At 45.4% G+C, this 24,994-nt stretch overlaps 1 protein-coding gene across 1 annotated transcript in view; it reads right to left on the reverse strand.

The window, feature by feature from the left end:
* Positions 1-24,994, reverse strand: part of LOC142578522 (uncharacterized) — a 317,467-nt gene that overhangs the window by 18,047 nt on the left and 274,426 nt on the right. Inside the window, exons 7-8 of the mRNA XM_075687900.1 lie at positions 10,465-10,569; positions 7,255-7,413 (exon numbers count right to left, since the gene is read on the reverse strand). Coding sequence (XP_075544015.1) covers positions 7,255-7,413; positions 10,465-10,569 — 264 coding nt within the window. The remainder of the gene's footprint in view (positions 1-7,254; positions 7,414-10,464; positions 10,570-24,994) is intronic.

Raw genomic sequence — 24,994 nt, forward strand, 5'->3', positions numbered from 1 at the left:
GTGACGGCGCCGTTGCATCTCGCCTAATCGCTATCGGTTTTCCCTGCAGGACACTGTCACCGACTTGTGGGACTGCTACAGGCCACATATTGCAGTTGTGACGGCGGCGTTGTATCCGGCCTCATCGCTATTGGTTTTCCCTGCAGGTCACCATACGTGCAGCTGCATTCAGTCCTTTCTATTCTGCGGATCACCGTTTGTTGCCTTCGAACGATGCGTGAAGATAATCTACGGCCGGAAGTTGCACTTGTCATTTGTGCCCGGAGCGTGTGACGACTAGCGGCGACGATCATAAACTGGGAAGGAAGCGCCTATACAAGGAATTGTGGGACTGCTACCGGCCACATAGGGCAGTTGTGACGGCGGCGTTGCATCTGCCCTAATCGCTATTTGTTTTCCCTGCAGATCACCGTACGTGCAGCTGCACTCCGTATTTCCTATTCTACGCATCCCTGTTTGCTGCCTTTAAACGGCGGGTGAAGGTAATGTACAGCCGGAAGTTGCACTGGTCAGCGATGCCCGCAGCCTGCGACTACTAGCGGCGACTATCAGCACTAGCTGTGGAGCTGGTTAATTAGCCTTTTTTATTTTGTTTTGCTCAGTTGGTAATCAGGCGGTATGTATATCCAGTGGATGGTTATTAGCTTGTTGAAAAGAATCGCTGGCCGAGACAATGCCTCGATGGGCGTCTGGGGAGAAAAATTCTGGCAAGGAACCTACTTGTGTACAATTTTGGTACACCTCCAGACGAGCCAATAGTGACATCATGATCTTTCAGGAAGAGAGCATGTTGCTTATCTGTAGTTTTAGCTATGTTTTCTGAGCACACAGCAACTTTGGCTTATATTTATGAAGGAGCTCTGTGGTGCCGTCGAGCATATGGAGAAGTCCTTTCACATTCAACTGTAAGATTTGCCTGTCGATTTGGATGTGTTCTATGCTTGGTTTTTAAGAATGGAAGTTTAGCTCACAGAAGCCTTTCCGGGGGCCATGATGCGGCCTTTGTCATTTTTGTAGCGGTCAATAGAATTGCGCCCCTCCTTAGGCGCTGGCTGCGCCTTCACAGTCGGTGTTTTGTCCATGGACCTTTGCGAGGCGCTGGACACGCGTTTTTGTGAGCGATGTGTTTGATTTGAGAGCATCGCTTCGAAGGACGGTAACTTGGAGCGCACCCGCACGGAGTTTGATGGGCCCCAGTTGGATAGCGGAGCAGCACGGGCTGCACACGTCAAGGGGTTTGTTGGCGTCACGACCGGCTCACTACACGTGTGTGCCAGACAGCCGCCTGGAGCCCCTGTAGCGCAGCCCCTGACGCGCCACTTCAGCAAAGCTGGTTCGTCGCAGATAGGACACCTGCCTTCATGTCTCTTTAAACGAAATGATTTGTTTCACATCTTTTGCCTTCCGTTTCCGCTTTTTTTTTCAGGTTGGGCAGGCCTGTGACCATGTGGTGTGCTTCCCACCACAGTTTACAGAGCGGAGAGAGTTTTCACGAGATTCAGAGTTGTGTTCATGAGCAGTGCATTGCGTGCCGTGTGGGAGGCCTGGCAGTTCTGTGAAATGTGGCCAAATCGCTGGCATTGGAAACATCTCAGACCAGTTGACACGTACGGCCTAACAGAAAGCTTGATGTTTCCGGCGTCGATGGACTGGTGCAGATCACTTGTTCCAAAAGTAAGCACCGTGTGCCTAGTCTGCATTTCTTTGCCGCCACGCCTCAGCTTAATTAGTTTAACATTGACGACACTCTGCTCACTGAACCTATCCACGAGTTAAGCGTCAGTATGCTCAAACAAATTATAATCTGAGACAACTTCGCGGGTGACGTTCATAGTACTGTGCGGGGTCACTGTATTGGGCAGTCTGCGAATGACGCTAGATTGTCGAGTTTTTCATATTGTTTCTCATGGCGGAGCTCCAAGTGGAGGTCACTGCTTGCCATCTTCGATGCTTTATAACCTGTAGAGAAGGCTTGTGTCGCAGACATCAATCAAGAAGAGGTGAAATTCCTCTCACTGCTTTATTTGGTCTGTTAGAGAGAATGGCGTCGAGTAAAGTTCTGTATTTGGCGACCAAAAAACTAGAAGACATTTTTGGTGCGCCCTCGTTTCTGAGGGCGATCAGGGAGTTTAGGGGAAATCTGTTCATAAATAGAGCTGGGGTTCGCCACAGCGATGCCAATCACCCACCAATGAGCCCAACACGGGCAAGTGAGAGGAGTTCCTGCAAGGGGAAATTCTGCCGACGCCAGCTGTGCATCGCTGCTATAACCAAATACAGCATAACCCGCATTAGTTTGCCACACAAGGTTAACCCTTGCCGTTTGGAAACTGGCAAGTGGGGAGAAGTGAAGAGCAGACACGAAAGATTAAAAGTGAGAGAGAAAGACGAAGGTTGAAGAGGAGGACAGGAAAAGGCGACTGCCAATTTTCTGCGGGTGGGCCGCTGTTAAGGGGCCGCATATGTGAATCAGAAGTCAAAATGGTGTGTTGCCTCTGCTGGGGGCGCCATGAAGTCCCGAACACTCAGCATCGGCTCAGCCCCCAGGATCTCGCTTCCCCAGACAAGACACGCACGGATAAAGGCGAGGGGGTCCAACCGTCATGTGCTCGCGTGCACGGTAGTGGGTGCAGTCTGTGTGATGAAAATGAATATCAATGTGAATGAGTGAGTAGGCGTGTGAGTGAGCGAAATAAATAATGGTGAGCGAGTGCGCACGATTGCTCTCGCCGCTATTGATGGGATTTTTGTATTACTCGCCTTGCCAGGCACTAGGTCGCCCAACAAAGAACTAAAATCATAGCTCCCGCAAACGACAGTGTTTAATTCTTCGGCGTTATGATATGAAGTCAAGAACTACTAATTCCATTGTTTTCTTTGTTCGCGTATGTATATACAGTCAAGTGCAGAAGTTTAAGGACCAGGCTTGCCACTAAATTTCTTTTTTCTTCTCAGCCTAGGCATAAAGATTGCAATCAAGTACACTTGCAACAGGTGAATCGGGAGCGTTGTCCGCGGAAGTCAGCTAGGTTAAGCAAACTCCCACTGCGCTCGCAGACGGCCTCAGACAGGTCCCCTCTAGCGCCGGTTTCCTCACCGATAGCGTTCGCTGAATTTAAGCTGCGCTCTCGGACCCGGGGCCTTGCAGCTCTCACAGATTGCATCGACGCAACTGAGGTGCGAATGGCTTCACTCGCATAACCGTTTCCGCCATACTGAAAGAAGCCACACTTTAATATCCCACCAGTGCGGCGACAGGATGTCTCAGTCTTTTCCGAGCTCTAACTGCACCGCTAGGCGGTAGTCCGTCCAGTCTGTCCAATAATGGATATATCCAAAGAGTTTCCGCATTCGGCAATGGACCTGCAGGGGGTATTTTAAAGGAAAGCCCCTCTGCAGCAGTTATTCTGGTCTTTCGCTCTCAAACCTCAGTTCATTGCTCTCCAGGAAACATTAATCTCCGCTGCCTCCCTCCAGTGCTACAGAGCCGTGTCGGGCCGAACCGAGGGGTGAAGGAGTTGTACCTTGATCGATAAAAGGCTTACTCATCTCACCCACGACCTCAAGCTGGCGAGCGGTGGAATCGAATATTTCATGGGTGAGATGCTGCTCGGCGCGCCGCAGCGGAATCAGCGCAGAAAGAGCGTGTTCGTCCTCTATATCTATTGCAACCCCAGGGACTCGCGCCAGCAGTTCAAGACTATCCTCACGAAAGCGACCGACTTGGCGCGCCCTCGACCCCTGGTTGCCGTTGGCGACATCAACGCACCGTACGGCACATGGCGCTATGTCTACGACGCTACCAAGAGGCGAAACATGTGGCAAGACGCCAGCGAAATGTACCTCACTCTGGTCACTGACAAGGCTTTTCCCGCGCGCATCGGCAACTCTGTCACTCAGGACTCGACACCTGACCTCGCCTTCGCCAGCAACGTCGAGGACGTGGGCTGGGAGAACACCGTCATGGAGTTCGGCAGTGACCACTACATTCTCGAGACCAACTTCAAGGTGGCTCGGAGTAGGGTCAGGAAATTCACATTCGTCGATTGGGAACATTTTCGCAAGATTCGGGAAGAAGCCGGCAGAGCCAGGGCACCCTCCGGCGTCGAACAGTGGTGTGAAGGCGTCTAAACGACGCTTTTGCGGCCACCTAGAAAAAGGAAACCAATCTCGACGTCAAGCAAATGGACGGCAGACTCACCCAACTGATCAAGGCCGAAAATTCCCTGTTTCGACGATAGAAGGGTCAAAGCTTCAATGGCAGACTCCGAAAGATCTCGGATCCCAACAAGGTCATCGATGACCGCTACAAAGCGCTATACGAGCAGGAGTGGGACGAGCTCTGCGAGTCCAACGACGGACAGACGCGCGATGGGAAGCCATGGGGTATGCTGAATCACCTTCTCGACGAAAGTGGCTCCAAGTCAAATCAGAAAAATTCGTTCACCCGGGCCGTTCACGAAGCCACCAGGTCTCACACGATCGACGAACTCGTCGCACAACTCATACAGAAGTACCTGCGCTTCCGGCGCGACTTGGAGCCGGCGACTCAACTCACGGACTACCTCGCTTCGAGCTGGACGAAGACTTCTCCGTTGCCGAGGTTAGACAGGCCATCTTCGCGCTCAACCGTAAGTCTCAACCGAAGTCACCAACAGAATGCTAAAAAACCTTGACGACCCGTCGATCGCCTTTTTGACCGACAAGATCACGAGTCCTGGAAGAGCGGTATTCCTGCAGAATGGATGAGGGCCTGCACAATGCTCATTCTCAAGCCCGACAAAGCACCGAACATAGAGAATCTCAGGACGACTGCTCTAACGTCCTGCGTCAGTATGGTCATGGAGCGCGTCATGGAACACCAAAAGATTGGAAGCCAGTCTCTGAAAGCAGCATCAATCATCGCACTTGTGACGCCGGGGGGGGGGATACCGAGGGTCGACGCCAATCGCGTCCTGGGCATATTTGTCGAATTCTAGGGCGGGAACTAAACGGGTCTTCTTGAGATCATCGCAAAGATGGGCAACGCTTTCCGCCTCGTTCGCAGAAGCTCAGACACCGAGGGATGCAGGAAAACAATCTTCTCAGGCTTATCAACGCCTTCGGACTATGTCACTTCACGTGCCCGATTTCTATGCACAACAGGCTCAGAGCGGAGTGAGACGATCTCAACACTCTCATCCGCAAAGTGGTCAAAAGGGCTATCAGGCTACCCATCAAGACACATACCGATGATCTCCTCAAGTTGGGGGTACATAACACGTCCGAGGAGATTGCCTAAGACCAAGAACGCGCGCAACTCACTCGCCTGACCACGGCAGGGACAGGTAAACGCATCCTCGAAGAACTAGGTTACCGCAGAATTCCCAGTGGTCAGCACCCTGATCTTTAGATGCGTCCGAGAGAAGATCGAAGTGGCCCCCCAAGCCCCGAAACGTACAGTCAACAGCAAAGGTTTCCGGGATGCGGTCTCCCCTTCAAATGTGAATTCCTGCACTGTTATGGCATGACATTTCGTATTTAATGAATAACTTTGTAGGTGGCGAAGGCTACTACATGCTGGAACATTTATTTCGAGGCTGTGTGACCACGCTTCACGACAATTCAACTTTTTGGCAGATCCTGCGTCCAGTAAACCTTTGCGCATGACTGTACATCCCGTCCACAACCAGGGCAGACGCAAGGCCAGAGCAGCAGCCATTCTCAAACATATCAAGCAACAAGACATCAGAACAAGCTTCATCGGCACCGCGTAGTACAGCGATGGGAAGATCATTGCCGTCGTAGTCGACTTCAGTGGCAACATTCCCAATAAGGCCTCAATTCGCACTTCAGACCCCCAAGTTGAATAGCAAGCTGGCATCGCCCTGGCCCTTCTAGACGGTCGTGGGTCCGAGATCTATAGCGATTCTAAAAGGCAGTAAGGGATTTTCAGAAAGGTTGCATCGCCGAGTAAGCTGCTCGTCTTAGCGTCTCGAGTCCGCCTGCCCTCACGCATCATTCAATTCACTGGTTTCTCGCTCACGTAGGTTCTATCGAGGGTGCTTCCCGAACTTCAATGAGTCTGCTGATGAGGCTGCAGGGCGAGCTCACCGACCGCGCTTCCTCTCTAGGGAGTGCCGACTCCCCTCCTCCCTACGGCCACCGGGATGCTCCCGCTACTCCCAACGAGGTTAGGAAATTCTTCTACATGCCTAGAAGGTTCTTTCCACTCCCTCACCCCAAGTTGAATAGGGCGCAAGCCGTTTGTGTTCTATTGTTACAGACAGGCACATATCCGGGTTTGGCTGTTCTACACGGTTTACTCCGACGTATATCCCGACAACGCCGGCCCATCCTACAGCCAGACTTCCACTCTAGCACACATGCTATGAGAGTGTGGGTCGAGATACCCAAAGTTCAGCAAGGAGGAGTGGGACGCGCTTCTGCGTACCCTTGCTCGACACAAACAAATCCTGGCTGTTTGGAGTGCTAGGGCCAGTGGGCTAGAGCTGCCGGTCCCAACGGTAGACTAGCCGGGTGCGCGACGAGTTCGCGTCCTCGCCGGACCTCCAATAAAGTAATTTCACTCACTCACTCATTGCCCACGTGCACCGTCTTGGCAAGCGACATGCTTTTACACGCTTTCACGTTGCGCGGGTGTGCTAGAAAACATTTTTTTTGCGTATTCCGTGATCTCTAGAATTGCGCACTCGACTGCGCTTGAAGATGTAAGCTATGACTTTGCGTTTTCCACTACCTTGCCTCTATGCATTGTTACAAAAAGCTGCTATACGAAATAAACAGAAAAATATAAGCAAGTGGAGTCGACCTTGGAAACCCTGCATTGTCATCGTTTAAAATTCAAAGTGTGGCTATTTTTTGTGCTCAAGTCTGGCGTTGTGGTGAAATAACAACCAGGCCATTACATGAACGACATATTCAGAAAGAAATCGCAAATATCCACAATTGAGGTAGAAATGACATTCATGCTACTATACGAACAACTTAGTAAAAAAAACAAATAACTAAAAGGTTGAAAAGTGAAGATCTGTAGAGTTCATGAAGTACTCAACGGTTCAACGAAACAGTGAAATAAAACATATTCAACGAACATTTCCTGACCATGAAAGGAAGTAAGAAGCCAATATAAGGCAATAGTTCACTATACAATTTGCAAGGCTGATGCGTAAACTCATGCTATGACACCATTTTGTTGCTACCACTGGAACACGTTGACGTGTTGAGGTATTTTGAGCGAGTTTTCAAGCGTACCTTTAGAGCATGGTAGATTTGCAAAGGCAGCTTGGTCTTGTCGCACAGGCGTGTTCTGTGGACGCCAGCGTTGACTTTTTCGCGTGCGTCTCGTCCGAGTGTACAGAACATTACAGCTTTGTCGAGAAGCGCGGAAGCTTGGCCAGTGCTTCTGGTACCCTGCGAAATAAAGCGCGTCAGATGGTTACAAAGGCTGCACATTTTCTTGTTGATTCCTGATATTGTTGGCGGTATCTACCGTTAGAGGCCGATGCCGCGTGTTCGACACCAACAGGTTGAGGCAACGCCAAATTCTATAGCGAAGTTCTGCTATGAAGTCGACTAACGAAATATAGAAAGCACAATTCGATTAATCTATATTAGAAAATTCCAAATCTCATAAACGGGAATAACAAGATAACGTGTGCTATAGGTGCCATTATACGAGGTGACCGGTCTTAAACTTTACGGAATTTTTAAAAATCGTCTGTTGCAAATACAACAACTCTAGTCCTTGAGCTGGATTATTGAGAAGGGCGCACATTATTTTCACAAGAAATCGCAACGCATATTCACCCAAATGAAAAAAAATTCAATAATTAACTTCTTAATGCATTACTCTTAACAGATATTGCAAAGTACGAATTGTGGCCGATGAGTTTGCAAGGCGTATCCACTTGGAACGAATTCCCAACATGGCTTGAGTTTGGAGACATGCACCAATAAAGTAGCCGTAAAAATGCGCTGTATATTGGACATTGAAGCCCAAAAGTAACCGGAATGCCCGCGTGTTGCGTCCCACACTTTGGGATGGGAAAAAGTGCGCGCGGACGGCCAGGGACTCGAGGAAGGCCGGCCCTCCGGCCGTAACGTCAGTACAAACATATGCCGTAACGTTTGTCTTTTTCCTCTTTTGACGGTTATACCTTAGTATCTGACGTAAAAGACTTCGCCGTATATATATATATATATATATATATATATATATATATATATATATATATATATATATATATATATATATATATCATCAGCCTGGTTACGCCCACTGCAGGGCACCGGCCTCTCCCATACTCCTCCAACCACCCCAGTCATGTACTAATTGTGGCCATGTCGTCCCTGCAAACTTCTTAATCTCATCCGCTCACCTAACTTTCTGCCGCCCCCTGCTACGCTTTCCTTCCCTTGGAATCCAGTCCGTAACCCTTAATGACCATCGGTTATCTTCCCTCCTCATTACATGTCCTGCCCATGCCCCCCCCCCATTTCTTTTGCTTGATTTCAACTAAGATATAATTAACTCGCGTTTGTTCGCTCACCCAATCTGCTCTTTTCTTATCCCTTAACGTTACACCTATCATTCTTCTTTCCATGGCTCGTTGCGTCGTCCTCAATTTGAGTGGAACCCTTTTCGTAAGCCTCCAGGTTTCTGCCCCGTAGGTTAGTACTGGTAAGACACAGCTATTACACACTTTTCTCATGAGGGATAATGGTAACCTGCTGTTCATGATCTAAGAATGCCTTCCAAACGCACCCCAGCCCATTCTTATTCTTCTGATTATTTCCGTTTCATGATCCGGATCCGCCTTCACTACTTGCCCTAAGTAGATGTATTCCCTTACCACTTCGAGTGCCTCGGTACCTATTGTAAATTGCTGTTCTCTTCCGAGACTGTTAAACATTACTTTATTTTGCTGCAGATTAATTTTTAGACCCACTCTTCTGCTTTGCCTCTCCAGGTCAGTGAGCATGCATTGCAATTGGTCCCCTGAGTTACTAAGCAGGGCAATATCATCAGCGAATCGCAAGTTACTAAGGTATTCTCCATTAACTTTTATCCCAATTCTTCCCAATCCAGGTCTTTGAATATCTCCTGTAAACACGCTGTGAATAGCATTGGAGAGATCATATCTCCCTGCCTGACGCCTTTCTTTATTGGGATTTTGTTGCTTTCTTTATGTAGGACTACGATGGCTGTGGAGCCGCTATAGATATCTTTCAGTATTTTTACATACGGCTTGTCTACACCCTGTTTCCGTAATGCCTCCATGACTGCTGAGGTTTCGACAGAATCAAACGCTTTCTCGTAATCAATGAAAGCTATATATAAGGGTTGATTATATTCCGCACATTTCTCTATAACCTGATTGATAGTGCGAATATGGTCTATTGTTGAGTAGCCTTTACGGAATCCTGCCTGGTCCTTTGCTTGACAGAAGTCTAAGGTGTTCCTGATCTTATTCGCGATTACCTTAGTAAATAGTTTGTAGGCGACTGACAGTAAGCTGATCGGTCTATAATTTTTCAAGTCTTTGGCGTCCCCTTTCTTATGGATTAGGATTATGTTAGCGTTCTTCCAAGATTCCGGTACGCTCGAGGTCATGAGGCATTGCGTATACAGGGTGGCCAGTTTCTCTAGAACAATCTGTCCACCATCCTTCAACAAATCTGCTGTTACCTGATCCTCCCCAGCTGCCTTCCCCCTTTGGATAACTCCCAAGGCTTTCTTTACTACTTCCGGCGTTACCTGTGGGATTTCGAATTCCTCTAGGCTATTTTCTCTTCCGTTATCTTCGTGGGTGCCACTGGTAGTGTATAAATCTCTATTGAACACCTCAGCCACTTGAACTATCTCATCCATATTAGTAATGATATTGCCAGCTTTGTCTCTTAACGCATACATCTGATTCTTGCCAATTCCTAGTTTCTTCTTCATTGCTTTTAGGCTTCCTCCGTTTCTGAGAGCATGTTCAATTCTAACCACATTAAACGTCCCTATTTCAGCTGTCTTAGGCTTGTTGATTAACTTCGAACTTCTGCCAGTTCTATTCTAGCGGTAGGGTTAGAAGCCTTCATGCATTGGCGTTTCTTGATCAGATCTTTCGGCGCCTGCGATTGTTTACTGGTACCCAGTATATATATATATATATATATATATATATATATATATATATATATATATATATATATTTATATATATATGTATATATATATTATATGTAAGTGCATGTTTCCTTCTTCACAAGATCGACGGCAACACACACACGTGTGTGTGAAGGAAACATGAAAGAGTCAACACATATGCAATCAGAGGAACTTATAAACAATTCAGTAAGTGAAAGAGCTAGTGCGCATGAAAAAGAGTTCATGGATGAAGTGTTCGGCCTCTTAGAGCCGGGTATTTGCCGACGATACTAAGATTGGATGCGCTGTCAGCACTTAGCGACTTACGTCGGTCAGCCAGAGGAAGTAGTTATAGCGCTGCTGCAGGAACCATAGAGGGACGTACTGAGTTGGGTCTGGACTGTACATGAGCGCCAGTTTTGTGCCCATTTCCTGCAAAGAGAAGTAGGCACACCTCATAAGCCCACGAGCCCACTGAAACGCATTTGATGCACCCCTCCCGATAACGCTCCTGTTTATGGATGAATTATTCACCTTGAAAAGCAGAATCCAGCGGAAGGCTAGAACTATGCCAAGCTTTGCAAATTACATATTCCCTTAGACAGTACTACAATAAGAGTTAAAAGCTGAGTCTCATCTGCAGACGCCATATAGCAATTCAAGAACTTTACCAAAGCAGCTACTAGGTTTAGAACACCGCGCTGAAGATGCAGCTTATTTGTCCAGGAGACTACCATTGCTCACAATCATTGAGAAATGGCGTGACATTGGACAAGTTGGTTCTTCTTAGAAAGCTTGGGAACAGCACAAGAAACCAGGACGCCGGTATGGTGTCTCTCTTGCGCGCGTGGTATTTTTTTTTTGCAACGTTGCCAAATTTCCTCAGGAGCATTTTCTTTCAAACCGAGCTGCAAGGCAAGAATATTGCTTTCTTGCCATTTTCCTTTCATGCCAAGAGACCCGGGTATTTTCCACTGGATATGTAGCCCAATTCCATAAAGAAAAAAAAATATTCTTGAAAGTTTACCTGGCGCTGAGATTAATCGAAACTGCGTCAGATATATTCATATACTATTGTCCGAGCACCTGCTATGCGCGGAATTCGCGATGGCGCCGTTACATGGCGAATCCTATTCAGAACGAAGAATTCATAAAAAAGATAAAGGCAACCTGACACGATTCTGGAACCGGGAAAGGGCGCTAGCAGCAGCAACTAAAAATTTGCAAATGTTTATCAGGGATGAAGATGGCAACACTTTGAAGGAAACAGCCCGCTGCTGTACATGTCTGACGTTATTAGTGAGAATTTCGGCAAGAAATCAAGCGCATTCAAGACTAAACCATAACCGGTAACAGAGAAGTGTGAAAGTTCAAAATTTAACCTATATACCTTTCACTGGAAAAAAGCACAAGGAAATGTCCCTAACAAGACAGTAGCAGCACCGGATGAAATCCCAATACATCTAATCAAAGAGTTGCGGCCTAAGAACAAGGCAAAGCTCACTGTGGCCATGGAGCACACTAATAAACAAATGAAATGCGTGGAAGGTGCTTCATCTTTGAAAGCATGAACATATTTATCAATAAAGGCAAAGGTGATAAGGGTAAAACGAGCGCGTACAGGCCAGTTACAGTAACAACGGTTAAATATAGAATGGCAATGCAAGCCATAAAATTAGACCTGCGGAATAGAGTGGAAGGAATCGATATATTGTTGGAATTAGGGAATGGTTTCAGACCAGGCAGACGCTCAGACAACAATATATTTGCACACGCAGCGCACAGAGATTTCAATAGCTTAGAAGAAGCCTTTTAAAATAGCATTTATAGGTATTAAGGGAGCTTTCGACAATGTATACAGAGAATAGTAATGGGATATTCTCAAACACGAAGGCCTACACGATATTTTCGTGCAGTTGTTGAGGAAGATGCATAGGTAGCAGTTTCGCCCAAAAGCCGAAACATTGATTGCGATAGCATGTTAGTAGTTAGCTATATGAAGTAAGGATATAAGTTTTCTTGGCCGTATGAACTTGTAAACATTCGCTTACTAACCATTATTAAGCACGGTGTCACGCGCGCACAGGTAAACATGAACACGTCACGCTCAATGACTGCGGAAACTCGCTCTGAAAATGCTGGAATGAGCAATCGTCGCAGCAGCAACGAGGGATTTGACTATCTCTCATCTCTTGCTTGAACGCGAACAAAACGTCGAAAGCACAGCGAACACGAAGTTATATGTACTACGCGCACTCTTTCAAACATCGCAGATCGCTTAGAAGATGAGGCCTGCGCGGGCGCGCACTTTGGCAACGTCGTAAATCGCTTTCTAGATCGGGGCCGCGCCGCAACCAGCAGCCGCCGGAGAAGAACCCCCGCCGCTCCCTCAGCTCAGCCCCGTGCCTCGCGCGCGACCGGAGAGAGCGCGCTTTCGGCCCGACTTCCTCGCTCGGACACGCGAAATTGAGCCGCGTTGGTACGCTTTCACTCGCATATATAGCATAAGGCGCGCGGCCACGATTTTATCGCCCTTCGACATTGTACAGAACCTCACGGCGACGCCGATGGCGGGAATGCGCTTGCAGTGTCCATATATTGCTATCAAAATAAGCAGTTACAATGACGCCTCAGTTTGTGAACGCGCGTGAGGCGCAAGCGTATGGGGGCTATATAGCGCACACAACGCTATCGGCAGTCGGTGCGCCTTGACGCCCACACTTAAAATCACTTCTTGTTGGGCTAGTTGGTAGCTATTCGTTATAAAATATAAAGACGCTAAATAAACGGACACACAGAAGAGAAGAGAACGGGACAGGCCGTCACTCGCAACTGCTTTATTCAAAGAACGCAGGCACATATACCGTCAGTCAACGCATACGCACCGAGAAAACTTACAATCACGCATATAATCAAATATACCTGATACACAACGCTCAGGAAACTTCTTCTCTGCCTTACTTAATGAATAACGAAGTTTCGCTGCCTTTCCTGCCTATGTGATATGCTTCAACCAGTTCCCTTGCTCCACACTCTAAAAACTAGGAAGGGTATCGCAGGAGTGAAGCTGCTGGTTCACTCTTCAAAGCGTCGTTTTACTCTCGCAAAATGTCGAGGAGAGTGAAATGCATTGTTCACTCTGTCACCAAGAAGAGAGTGAAATGTGCTTTTCACTCTTCCCTTCAGGGAGAGAGAGTGAAAAGACTCTTGCGACATTAGAAAAGAGAGACTCTTGCGGCAATAGAAAACAAAACGTAGCGTAATCTTCTGCTTCAACTGTAGGTGGCTGGCCCCGAACATGGCAATGTATCATTCATGCACGCTGAGCAAAGAACACATCGTTTTGCTTCTAAGAGAACAGGCCGCCGCAGTTCAACGGAACGCGTAGCGAGCGCTCTACTTTTTCACTCGGAGTTGCTCCACCGCGCGCGCGCGCGCGCGCTCAAGATCGCGGAACAACACAGCACCGGAGAAAGATGACCGTCCGCCGAGCAGCACAGCAGCAGCCAATGCATTTCAGCAGCAAAGGCCAGCCAAGGGAGATCGTATGTCAGCCATCTCGCGTCGCCACGAAAACACGACTGTCGTTCGTCATGCCTTGGATATAACAGAAAATCCTCCACGGTAAGTGAATTCTAACTTAGGTGCACATTGTCCGTATATGTCATGCTATCGCCAGGAAGTCGTCGCTGCGCTTAGCCGACGCGATTGACAAAGGACTAGGCATACGCGCTGTGTCTCTCGATGTCAATCGAAAAAGCCAGTCGTCGCGATAACTGCATGTGATTTTATCACTTTGCCGTTGTCCGTAAGAGCTTTAAAAATCTCAAACGCTGCCAGAACTATGGTATGTTCAATAACACGCCAGGCGAGAGGACGCTTAAAATGGTTAGTTCACCAGCCCGTGATTCCGAGCCTATGCGGAGCGTGATTAGCGTGCGTTTTGTGTGTTTGAATTTATTCAGTTTGGCAGTCTACTGTGTATGAAACGCTGTTGAACTAAGGAATCACATAACAGAAAACGTCATTTTGCTGGCAGCATGCTTTTTTTTTATAAATAAACCGCGCGCTTGACGGTGTCTCGCGCAGGGGGAATCTGCGACCACTGAAGTTACGTGCAGCACCAGTGCTAGTTAGAAACTTTGCCGCAGGCATTCAGATACATGCTGCAAGAGGTCAGTTGGGCGCGTTATCTTGAACTTACTGAAAACGCATGAGGAATGCATGTTTTATGCTGAAAAAAGTATAAACCCCATATAAGCGATCTTGCGCGCGGGAGCTACAAGCGACGCGACGGAGATGGCTGTCGCGTTCGCTCGTCGCCTACAAGTCGTACTCCGTGCGAGCGACGATTTTGAGCGACGCCTCCCCGGTGTTGCCGGCATGAGGGCTGCAGTCACGCGTGACGCGTGCTTTAGTAATTTACGTTGATGTATTTTACTATAAAAAGTAGCATAAAATATTTCCGGAGGTCTTGCCGTAGGTTCTTATCCTTGCACGTATAAAAATTGAATCATTTGCTCGTTCCGCGCGACAATCGGTAGTATTTGAGCGATGTACATCCAGTTCCGGCTTCGCGCTATTGGCTAGTCGCTCATAGCACTTCTGGGCGACGAGCGACGATTTCTAGATTTCCAGAACCGAGCCATCTGTTCAAGCGACGGCCCGTTTTGTCGCTCGAAGCCGTCGCTCGTCGCCGTCGCGCACTAAATCGCTCTCACAGTGTTTATCCCTAAGACTGAACTGTTTTTGCTCATGTTGAAATGGTGTGATTATAGGTCTGGTTTTGTCTCCTGTTGCGGTTTTCGTGCACGGTGCGAAACTGAAAGGATGCTTATGTCTACGAACTCGGTGAATCGTCGAGCAGCTAGTTACGCATCGGCATCGAATATAACGGCTGCTGTGTGGAAAAACAATTGCAGGGGCGCTTTGCATACGCTTATTGTTTTGGACATGCCTGTGCATTTGCTAATATGAGTTGGCGTGTCAGAGTTATGTCATATGAACAGCTAAATCAGCCTTCCTCTGGGGGTTACAAGCGTAATGTATGCATTTTGCTATAGCATGGCAGATCAAGATGTGTTTATCGCTTGAATATTTTTAGTAGAGAAATAAAATATCAAAATAAAATGTTGCTTTAATTCCGTGTTACCAGTCTGTCGTACACAGAACAATAGGTTGGTGTAATAAACTAATAACTGCGGTTTAACTGCAACTTTTACATGCCTGCAAGAATCTAAAATGCTAGATTTCAAACTGCAGCAGTAGTCGGGTCTGTCAAAAATGAACTCCACTGCGCACCTCATGCATGAAAATAAGTTCATGCCTTTTAGTAAGCGTACATGCAGGCCGCAGTGAACTTGTTAGTATTGAAATGTGGGTAAGCTTGCCATAACAAGCCTTGTTGCCCTTTTTTATAGGCACATCCATATATCCATTGAGCTGAAGGACAATATTTTCATCCCTAGTGAGCATCATGTTTGCAGCTATAATCCTCAAATTATGGCTTCAGCAGTGGCACAACCAGGGACGGTGCGGGGGTGGGGGGCACACTGGGCACGTGCTTAGGATGTGTCACAAGTGGTGTTTGCGATACACCAGACTCATGACAGACCTATGACGTCTGAAAATGGCCAATGTTCTATTCATTAGCAGGAGTATTCTAACATTCATGAAAAACAAGGATGAACTGTGGTTTATTTGTTTTTTTGCTTAAATCTAAAAATTGAAGTTAGTTTAGCAGTTGACTGTTGCAGTCATTTGGATGTTTTGCATGCATTTCACTAGGAAGACTAAGAGCTAAGACTTTATTGCCATGGCCTTGACTGTCTTCATGTTGTTTTGCACCATGCCCTTGTGTTGACTTTTGCATACGATATTTTTCAGGCACCCGCTTTATATAACGCAAGAAGGCAGCTGCAAGGACACGAGGATGTGAAAGAGCCAGTGCAGCGCCACTTCACGAAATGCAGAGGAGCCAATGCCAAAAAATCAAAATACATTGGCATGTTATTTGGACAAGAAAACTAGTATGTGGGTATATTGGGTGTACCATTTGATAAAATGTCAACAAAATCAAGATACAGTATGTTACACGAAGATGAAAATTCTCACGTGCTCCAGGCAGTCATCTTAACATTGTATATTTATGTAATGTCTCTGATTGGAAAGTCAAATCAAGTATGCTCTCTGGAGACAAACACATAGCAGCAAGTGTCATTGAAAAGTTAAAAATGTGCTTTAAGAAAGCTGATTAGTTCTGAGAAGTGACTGCTTTTTGTCTTGCCTCTCAACAGATATATCCATGTGATAAAAAAATAGTGGTACAGTGAAATTGCATATTTGCTTAGCGACATGATACATACTTGCAATGAGCACGGTGCCTGTGTTTACTATAAAAAGCAACAGCCCATGCTTGGTTAGGTTAGGCCCACTACAACATGCAGGCATGGGTGATTGGCGCTTTTTTTATTTCTGTGTCGTGAGGTTTATTGACGTGCGTATAGGTGCAGTGGCACGCAGTATGGCTAGTACAAAAAAGGGGGGGGGCAGATATATGTAGCTCACTGTACACGACACAGGGCAAAGGAAATCCGTGTTCAGCAACTATGTTAAATGCCATGTACGTAAATTTTACAACACTACTCGTTCGAAGCGCGCACAGGTGCATATTGAAGAAAAGTTTCCAGGGTAGATAATTTAGTTCGTAATTTACACTAATTTTGCTCTAACCACGAGACATGATAATTTGAATATACTGCACGGAAAAACCTAGAGCGAATTAAATTGTGTGTCAATTTCGTGTGTATACATATAGTCTTTCCTATGCATCAGGTTTCTTGCGTAATGCATTAACAGTTGACAGCCTATCTTATGATGTGTACTCTGTTTACATTACAGTTGTTTATTAGTTTACTCGTTTGTTTTGCGACTGATGAAATGCCGGCATATATATATTTTCTACATTTGACATAACCCTGTATGTTTTGCAGGGACAACCCAGGACGTGGATTTCTCAGCACCCAGTCAACTGCCAAGAGTGACTCAAACACAGGCCACCAGTAAGTGGACATCAGTTGCAATTTCACATTATGCAGTTGGCGGCTGCCTTGTACGGAGGCTTTTTTTTAATGAGATGGTGATGTCGTTCTAATGTACATTTTGACCACAAAGGTGCGATCATGACTCACAGAGGCATATATGGTTGCTATTCTCTGCGAGGGACGTGTTCTCGTGTTCGTGAAACATTTGTGTTTGGCAGTATTGTCGCCCAATGAGTCGGATATAAACACTAACTCGCCACTGCCGGCAAGTAGTTGCGAGAAACGCATTATGACGCTGTAAAGTTATTTCATTAATTCGAAGGAAAGTTTTGCAGCAAGAAAAAAGGTTGCTATTCCAGGTAAACATGTCTTTTTCTCACAGGTTATTTAGCCAAACTGTGGATGCATGAAATTCGTGACTTATGAATAGATTTTAATTTATTCTTTAGTAATGCTTCTAAAAGAGACTAGAAATAGCATGTGACTACCTCTGCAATCAGCAGACCATACATTTACAGTCATAAGTGGCAGTTCCATGCAGTCTCGCACTTTATATAACCTTTCCTTTCAGCAACATTGGAACTGGTGGCTGGGTTTTCAGAAGGAGAAGTGCACTTGACACTGTATATGTATGTGTGAATTCGGTTTTCTACGTATGTGTCGGCTCACTGACAAACAGTGCAAAAATCTGTTGTACCATGAGCCTGACGACGCCTTCTGCTGCTAGAAATGCGGCACTTCGTATTTTATAGTACTGCATGACATTTAAATCAAAGCTACCACATAAAATGATCAAGAAAACTAACCGCTGTTATAGCTGTTTTCCTCAAAGAACGCTTGTCCTTTATGGGCTGTGTTAATCTGAGCTCTCCACCGATGTTTCAGTAGTATTATCCCTTAGTGAGTGAGAGATTGGGGGCAATTAATCGTGTTAGTGCTTAAGTGGTGTCCTAATTATGTGCATTTGTTACAACAAAGTTGTCTAGATTACTTTATTGTATAGTGTAAAGCTTACGAAACCATCAGCAACTACTGAGTTGCTAACACGCATATGGATTTGTCACTATACAGGTGGCACTTGGCTGTACCACTGCAGTGCTGCGGAAATTGCCTTCACCAGCAGCTTTGCAACAGCTGTTTTGCAGCATGTCGGTATGTGTTAATTTATAATTATGTTGGGATGGGCTAGCATTATGGACCACTGCGACTCTGTATTGTGACAGATCCATATGATAAGTGATGTAATGGGCACAGCGAAAACCTTTGAATTTTTTACTATGGTACATAAACAGGCTCTCCTTTTCGTCACTGGAGCAGGAGAGAAGGGCATGCAGGCACTCCTGAATGTACATATATTTCAAAACATGAGAGAATCACACACACACACACACACACACACAAATAAACTAAAGGCAGGGACGTTCCATCTTTCATCTTGAATTGAATTGTGCAGCGCAAAAATACAACACAGACCACAGAGAAGCACACATGTTAACAGGTTTGATACACATGTTAGTTCAACAGATTTGATACTTCAAGTGTGCTATTTTACACAAGGCGGAAGGGAAAGGGGAGAAAATCTGAAAAAAAAGTGGAGTGGAAAAAAAGGAATCGTGCCAAAAAGCATGAGAAGCATTGCGCAGCCAGGATCACCAGCAGGACATCTAAAAATCACTCTGATAAAATTACATACAGGACAACCTTACGTATAGTTTGTTTTAATCAACTCAGATCACATGCAGCCATCACTGCAATCAAGTTGTTTCCTTATGTCATGTGAGGGAATGATGTGGGCCCAAAAAACTGTTTAGAGCTGAAGGATTATGTTCCATTCTAGCCTCATTGCCTGCTTTTTTATCATATTGTTATCAGCTGCTTATGTTAGGGACAAAAAGTAAGAGTACGAACAGTTTCCCGATTCGCCATTCCACACAACATGTCTTTGTGACTATATGTACATGCAGGTGATCCGTAGCTGAAAAATATTCAGTACAGTAGAATCTCATTACAAGATGCACTTGGTTGTAAGAGACATCTGAAAATGGTTTGGTTGGTTTTCCGATGTTTGCCACGTTAACAATACTGTATACAAGAGACACCTTTGTTACTAAGGATGACTTTTTAAGTATTCACTACTTCGAAGGGACACAACCCAGACACATTCACTTTGTGCACCTTGTGTGCTCCGAAGGGCGTAAAGATCACGCAATCCTTACACAAGTCAATCGCGCATGTCTCTTTCAGCATGAACCAGAAAAGGAGGGCAACGAGGACAGTGCAGGGCAGAAAGTGTCGGCAGTTGAAGCTGACGAGCGTCTAAGAGCACCTCAAAGGTACTGCGAGCAACAAGGCTTGCAAAGTGAAGTGTTTAAATTCCAGAAGTTGGGAAGGAAGCTAACACAATCTACAGTCACTAAAAAGCTGTGAATGTCTTCTTTAAAGGGCCCCTAAACTACCGAGGTTGAAATTTAGTTGCGGTGTTGCAGTTCTACACAATAAGGCAATGAACAGGTAGCCACGAGAATTTTTTGAAACGGTGCAGTAATAGTGGAGCTACGTGTGTTTGATTATCGAAAAGTAGTCCCCACTCATTTTACTCTTTCATCTGGTACACGCCATATGGACAGTATCGTCTTTTCCTTGCCTAGTACACCTCCAAATGTTACGGGACAGGCCAACACCAACGAGCTCTGTTGCTGCCGCGCTGGCCCGTCGTCCTGCGAGGGGTGGCGCTAATACAACGGAACTATATGGTGACTCGTGTTGAAGAGCCTCGTAGGGAGACCCTTCTGTTGGCCTTTCTGTTCTTTGCCCCCATTGGCTGCCCACAATGGCATCGCGTGCAACGCGACGAGGAAGGAGTGTGTGTATTTGCTTGCAGGCCTTGCCGGCAGTCGTACACTTTCGTTCGACCAATCGACAGCACCGGAAACTGGTGACATCATCAGAGACAGCCTGGTGACGTCAGTACAAACGGAGGTGCAGGATAGGTCCAGAGAGGCGCATGGGGTCATTTTCTTCATATTGTGGTGCTCCGGCAGTGCTACGCACTCTGGCATTTGGCTTCGTCGATCGTGACGGCATTCTGATTTCGATACACGTGTTTACTTGAAATGTTCAAAAAATGTCGAGAAGTGGTTTAGGGGCCCTTTAAGCCACCCTGAGCATTTATTCCTTCAGATATATCAAAACATACTTTAGTGATGATGCATAATAAAGTGGTCTAGTCTGGCTCCTCAGTGTTTACAAATTTTTGGTTTCGAGAGACATGTTTCCCGTGCCTCTTGAATATCTTCTGATGAGGCTTTACTGTAATATACACAAACAATTGTAACTCCTCCTGCAAGTATTATTCATTAAGCCCGGTCACTTATGTGCAAAGCTTGTGGTTAAGGCTTGATGTCCGTACTCTTTAGAGCTATGTTTATTAATTCATGCTGTTCTTATTGGTTCTTCGATGCAGGAGACAATGCCTACGAAATTATTGGCCCTGATCATGAGAGCCCTCAAGGGGCAAACAACATCTCTGTTGCAGAAGTGAGCCCGGTATCACTTGGAAGTTACCATGACAGATGACACGGCAGCAATAGATACAGAGACTGCCACGTCTACTGCAGCTGCAACAGTGTACGAGGCAAGCAGCAGCGCGTCAGCATCAGCAGCAGTGTCAGAAGGAACCACACCAGGCCTGGTAGAGCAACATGTGTGCTATCACTGACTTTTTTTTGTAGTGGATACAACTCATTTGCTCAACATACAAAAGCTTTTCACCACGACTGTGAGCCAGTGTTATTGTGCAGCAAGTGCAAGACTAAGTTAGGTGTTATAACACAGTACAAGCATCACTTTAATATCATCATCATCATCATCAGCCTGGTTACGCCCACTGCAGGTCAAAGGCCTCTCCCATACTTCTCCAACAACCCCGGTCATGTACTAATTGTGGCCATGCCGTCCCTGCAAACTTCTTAATCTCATCGCCCACCTAACTTTCTGCCGCCCCCTGCTACGCTTCCCTTCCCTTGGGATCCAGTCCGTAACCCTTAACGACCATCGGTTATCTTCCCTCCTCATTACATGTCCTGCCCATGCCCATTTCTTTTTCTTGATTTCAACTAAGATGTCATTAACTCGCGTTTGTTCCCTCACCCAATCTGCTCTTTTCTTATCCCTTAACGTTACACCTATCATTCTTCTTTCCATAGCTCGTTGTGTCGTCCTCAATTTGAGTAGAACCCTTTTAGTAAGCCTCCAGGTTTCTGCCCCGTAGGTGAGTACTGGTAAGACACAGCTATTATATACTTTTCTCTTGAGGGATAATGGCAACCTGCTGTTCATGATTTGGGAATGCCTGCCAAACGCACCCCAGCCCATTGTTATTCTTCTGATTATTTCCGTCTCATGATCCGGATCCACCGTCACTACCTGCCCTAAGTAGATGTATTCCCTTACGACTTCCAGTGCCTCGCTGCCTATTGTAAATTGCTGTTCTCTCCCGAGACTGTTAAGCATTACTTTAGTTTTCTGCAGATTAATTTTTAGACCCACTCTTCTGCTTTGCCTCTCCAGGTCAGTGAGCAATCATTGCAATTGATCCCCTGAGTTACTAAGCAAGGCAATATCATCAGCGAATCGCAAGTTACTAAGGTATTCTCCGTTAACTTTTATCCCCAATTCTTCCCAATCCAGGTCTCTGAATACGTCCTGTAAACACGCTGCCACTTTAATATATGCAAATGCAAACTTATTACAGTTGTTGCCTCCCCAGCCAGCCCACATAGGACAACAATGTGGAACACATGGTGGGACACACCTCTCCCCCTTTACAAGATAGTAGAGACTGTCAGTGTTGTTGCAAGATTGACTGGTCTTTGTAGGCAACTAGAAGGACAACACAGGTGTCATAAGATTGTTGTTGATGTTGTTGTTGAAGAGGTAAAAAAGAAGTTTGGTGCAGCTGAAGTGCCAACTGATATTTAGCAAATCAAAAGCAACCACCTGAGAAAGCAACACTATCGAAATTTGGGTATCTATGTGCCGCCAAGTCTGGTAAGAATGGCATAGGACAGAAGTGTGATGAAAATCACACAGACACTGCTGTTGCATCACTGGCCACAGTGAGCAGCGACTTGTAGGGCAAGAGAGTCAACTGAAACTAACATTATGATATAGTGTCATGCCCCCATGTGACCACTTTTCAAGTTATTTTGCAAGATACAGCTCAACCTCCAGAAACGAGACTGCAAGTTGTCTGTAAAAAAGCTTTCACAAAAAATTATTCATAACACTATTAACATAGCAGTATCTTTCTTGTGTGTCGGTTCGAGGTTCCCGGCTGTCCATTAATGCAAAAATTGAGGAAAGAAAGAACATGTGTCGTACTTACACCTTTTTAACAAGTACGAGGGGGACAGAACTTTTCTAGTCATGCATCTTCATCATACTATCAAGTTTTTAAATGCCTTTTATAATTATTATTACCAGTTATATCTGAGCGCATTGTATGCATGTAGCAGGTGTAAAATCAGGTCATTTGGATCAGATGCCTTATCTGCAAGCGAGCCCTATATTCAAGAAATTTGAATTAAAATAGTTACGTTAGAGACGCAGTCTTTCAGCACTTTATTGCCTGTGGTTTGAGCATTGCTCAGTACTTTTGTGGGTGGCAATTTCAACCGGCACAGCACTGCGCTTTGCCACAGTCACATTTGTCTTCAAAGCGGTGTTTACCATTTGTGTTGATCTGTTTGTGTATGCATAGAGCAAGTTTTTAATTTATATTTTTCTGCATTCTTGTGCTTGCACTAAGCTTGTATAAGGCAGTTACAAAATGTGCGTCACTATAACGAACTGTTCTGTTGAGCTTACACTTGCAAATAATCGTGTTCAGATGGCCGCACTTCTATGCGGGTGCACCGCTAGCTTTGTGTATGTTCTCATGTTTGTATAAAGCTTATATAAGCTAGTTAGAAAATGTATGTCACTAAGCATTGTGATATTCTTTAAAGAACTGCTTGGTTGGTTTTACACTTTTGAATTAGTATTTAGGCGGTGGTATTCCCATGTATGCCCACTGCTAACTTTCTGTGTCCTCACGTGTTTGTATTAAGTTTCTACAAGGTAGTTACAGCATGTACGTCACTAAGCGCTGTGATATTTTTTAAAGAACTGCTTTGTTGGTTTTACACCTGTGAGTAATAGTACTCGGGTGGCACTAGTCATGTGTAGGTACACAGGGACCATTTGTACACATTATGCTCATGTAAAGCAGTTACAAAGTGTATGTCACTAATTACTGTGATATTTGTTGAATTGCTGTGATGGTTTTACACATGTGAATAATAGTGGTCAGGACACAGTACTTGCGGTGTATAGTTGAATTTATACACTGCCAAGACATGGGCTGTATACGTACCAAAAGAAATGTATGTCATTATATTGTTGTGATTATTACTGTTTGGATTTTATTAAACTGTAATAAAATTGTTTCTTGTATCTATTGAGGTATGGCAATTTGTCATGCAACCAAACTGAGGACCTGAACTTGTGCATACAAATAAACAGCTAATTTAAGAGTATACTGCTCATATTCTGCTAAACCAGTTTAACAAATCTTGTACTACAATGCTGGAAAAATGACAGAGCTGACTCGGATGTACAGAAAAAGTTCTGCACTGGCTGAAGGACTGCCCCACACTGGAGTTCGTAATGTTGCGTTTATTGGAGTAGAACAGAAAGTGCACTTCTATTAAAAATGCGACAGTCGGTGCAGAAACATAAGGCAGACGAGCGGATGTGGCACATTTTTTTCAGGGCCCTCCATGCCTACTACTGCATTTCTAGTCTTCCTGTGCTCTGCGTATAAGCCCCTGTTCAGCCAAGGTTTTTACTCCATGACAGTTGTTCTACTGGGTTCGTAGCAATATTGAAGAAAAAAATTCAATGGTTTTCAAGGACTTTCGAGGCCCCGACACAGTAACTTCAAGGACCTCGTGCAATGTGTGTAGTAGTTTGGACAGGCAATAACTTGTTCAAGAACACCGTTAACTTTAATGCAAACAAAAGAAAACAAAACAAATCGCATTTCAGTGATTTCAAACATTTGAAAGACTGCTAATTTGCCTTTCACCGCCCACCACTAAACGCACACAAGAAAGCATTTCAAGAAAGCGCTCAGTTTTTCTGCAATAGCACAATTAACTACTTGGACCTGCAACATTTGCAGTTTTTGAATACTGTTTGGTTTGACAGTGTATGTGATGTCATCTGTTGCCTCAGCTTTTTTCACCATCAAATAAGCAATAGTCATTTCTAATTTCTTTTTATTGTGTCTGTCGCTCTCAATTTAATTACTCTTCACGGCTTCTCTTCGAATGCCTCAACTGTTGAGCTTCCTGCTTCTGCTCCTCCAAGCACATTTGTCGCCGGTTCCATGTGCATAAAACTGGTATCTGCAGCTCCTTTGTAATTTCAACTTTAAGGATGTCGCTTTCCTTCTATTACCTCCAGAGACAATTTTCTGTGACATGCGAAAGAGTGTCACAGAAGGGAAAAAAAGCGCTTGGCAATGTCTGCTAAGTCTAGCCAAGTGTACAAGTTTAAGGACTTCCCAGTACTTCTAAAAATTCAAGGGTTTTCAATGCCTTGAAAATGGCATTTTAGAAATAAAGGATTTTCAAGGATCGCTACAAACCCTGGATTCTAGCACCTAAATAATTTTACAAGCTTATTTTGGCATGGAGTTAGGAAATTCATGCTTTCTAGCTAACGCTGCACTATCTCTGTACAGTGAAGCCACGAGAGCGCAACTATTT

The sequence above is a fragment of the Dermacentor variabilis genome, chromosome 4 (genome assembly GCF_050947875.1).
Source record: "Dermacentor variabilis isolate Ectoservices chromosome 4, ASM5094787v1, whole genome shotgun sequence".
NCBI lineage: Eukaryota > Metazoa > Arthropoda > Arachnida > Ixodida > Ixodidae > Dermacentor > Dermacentor variabilis.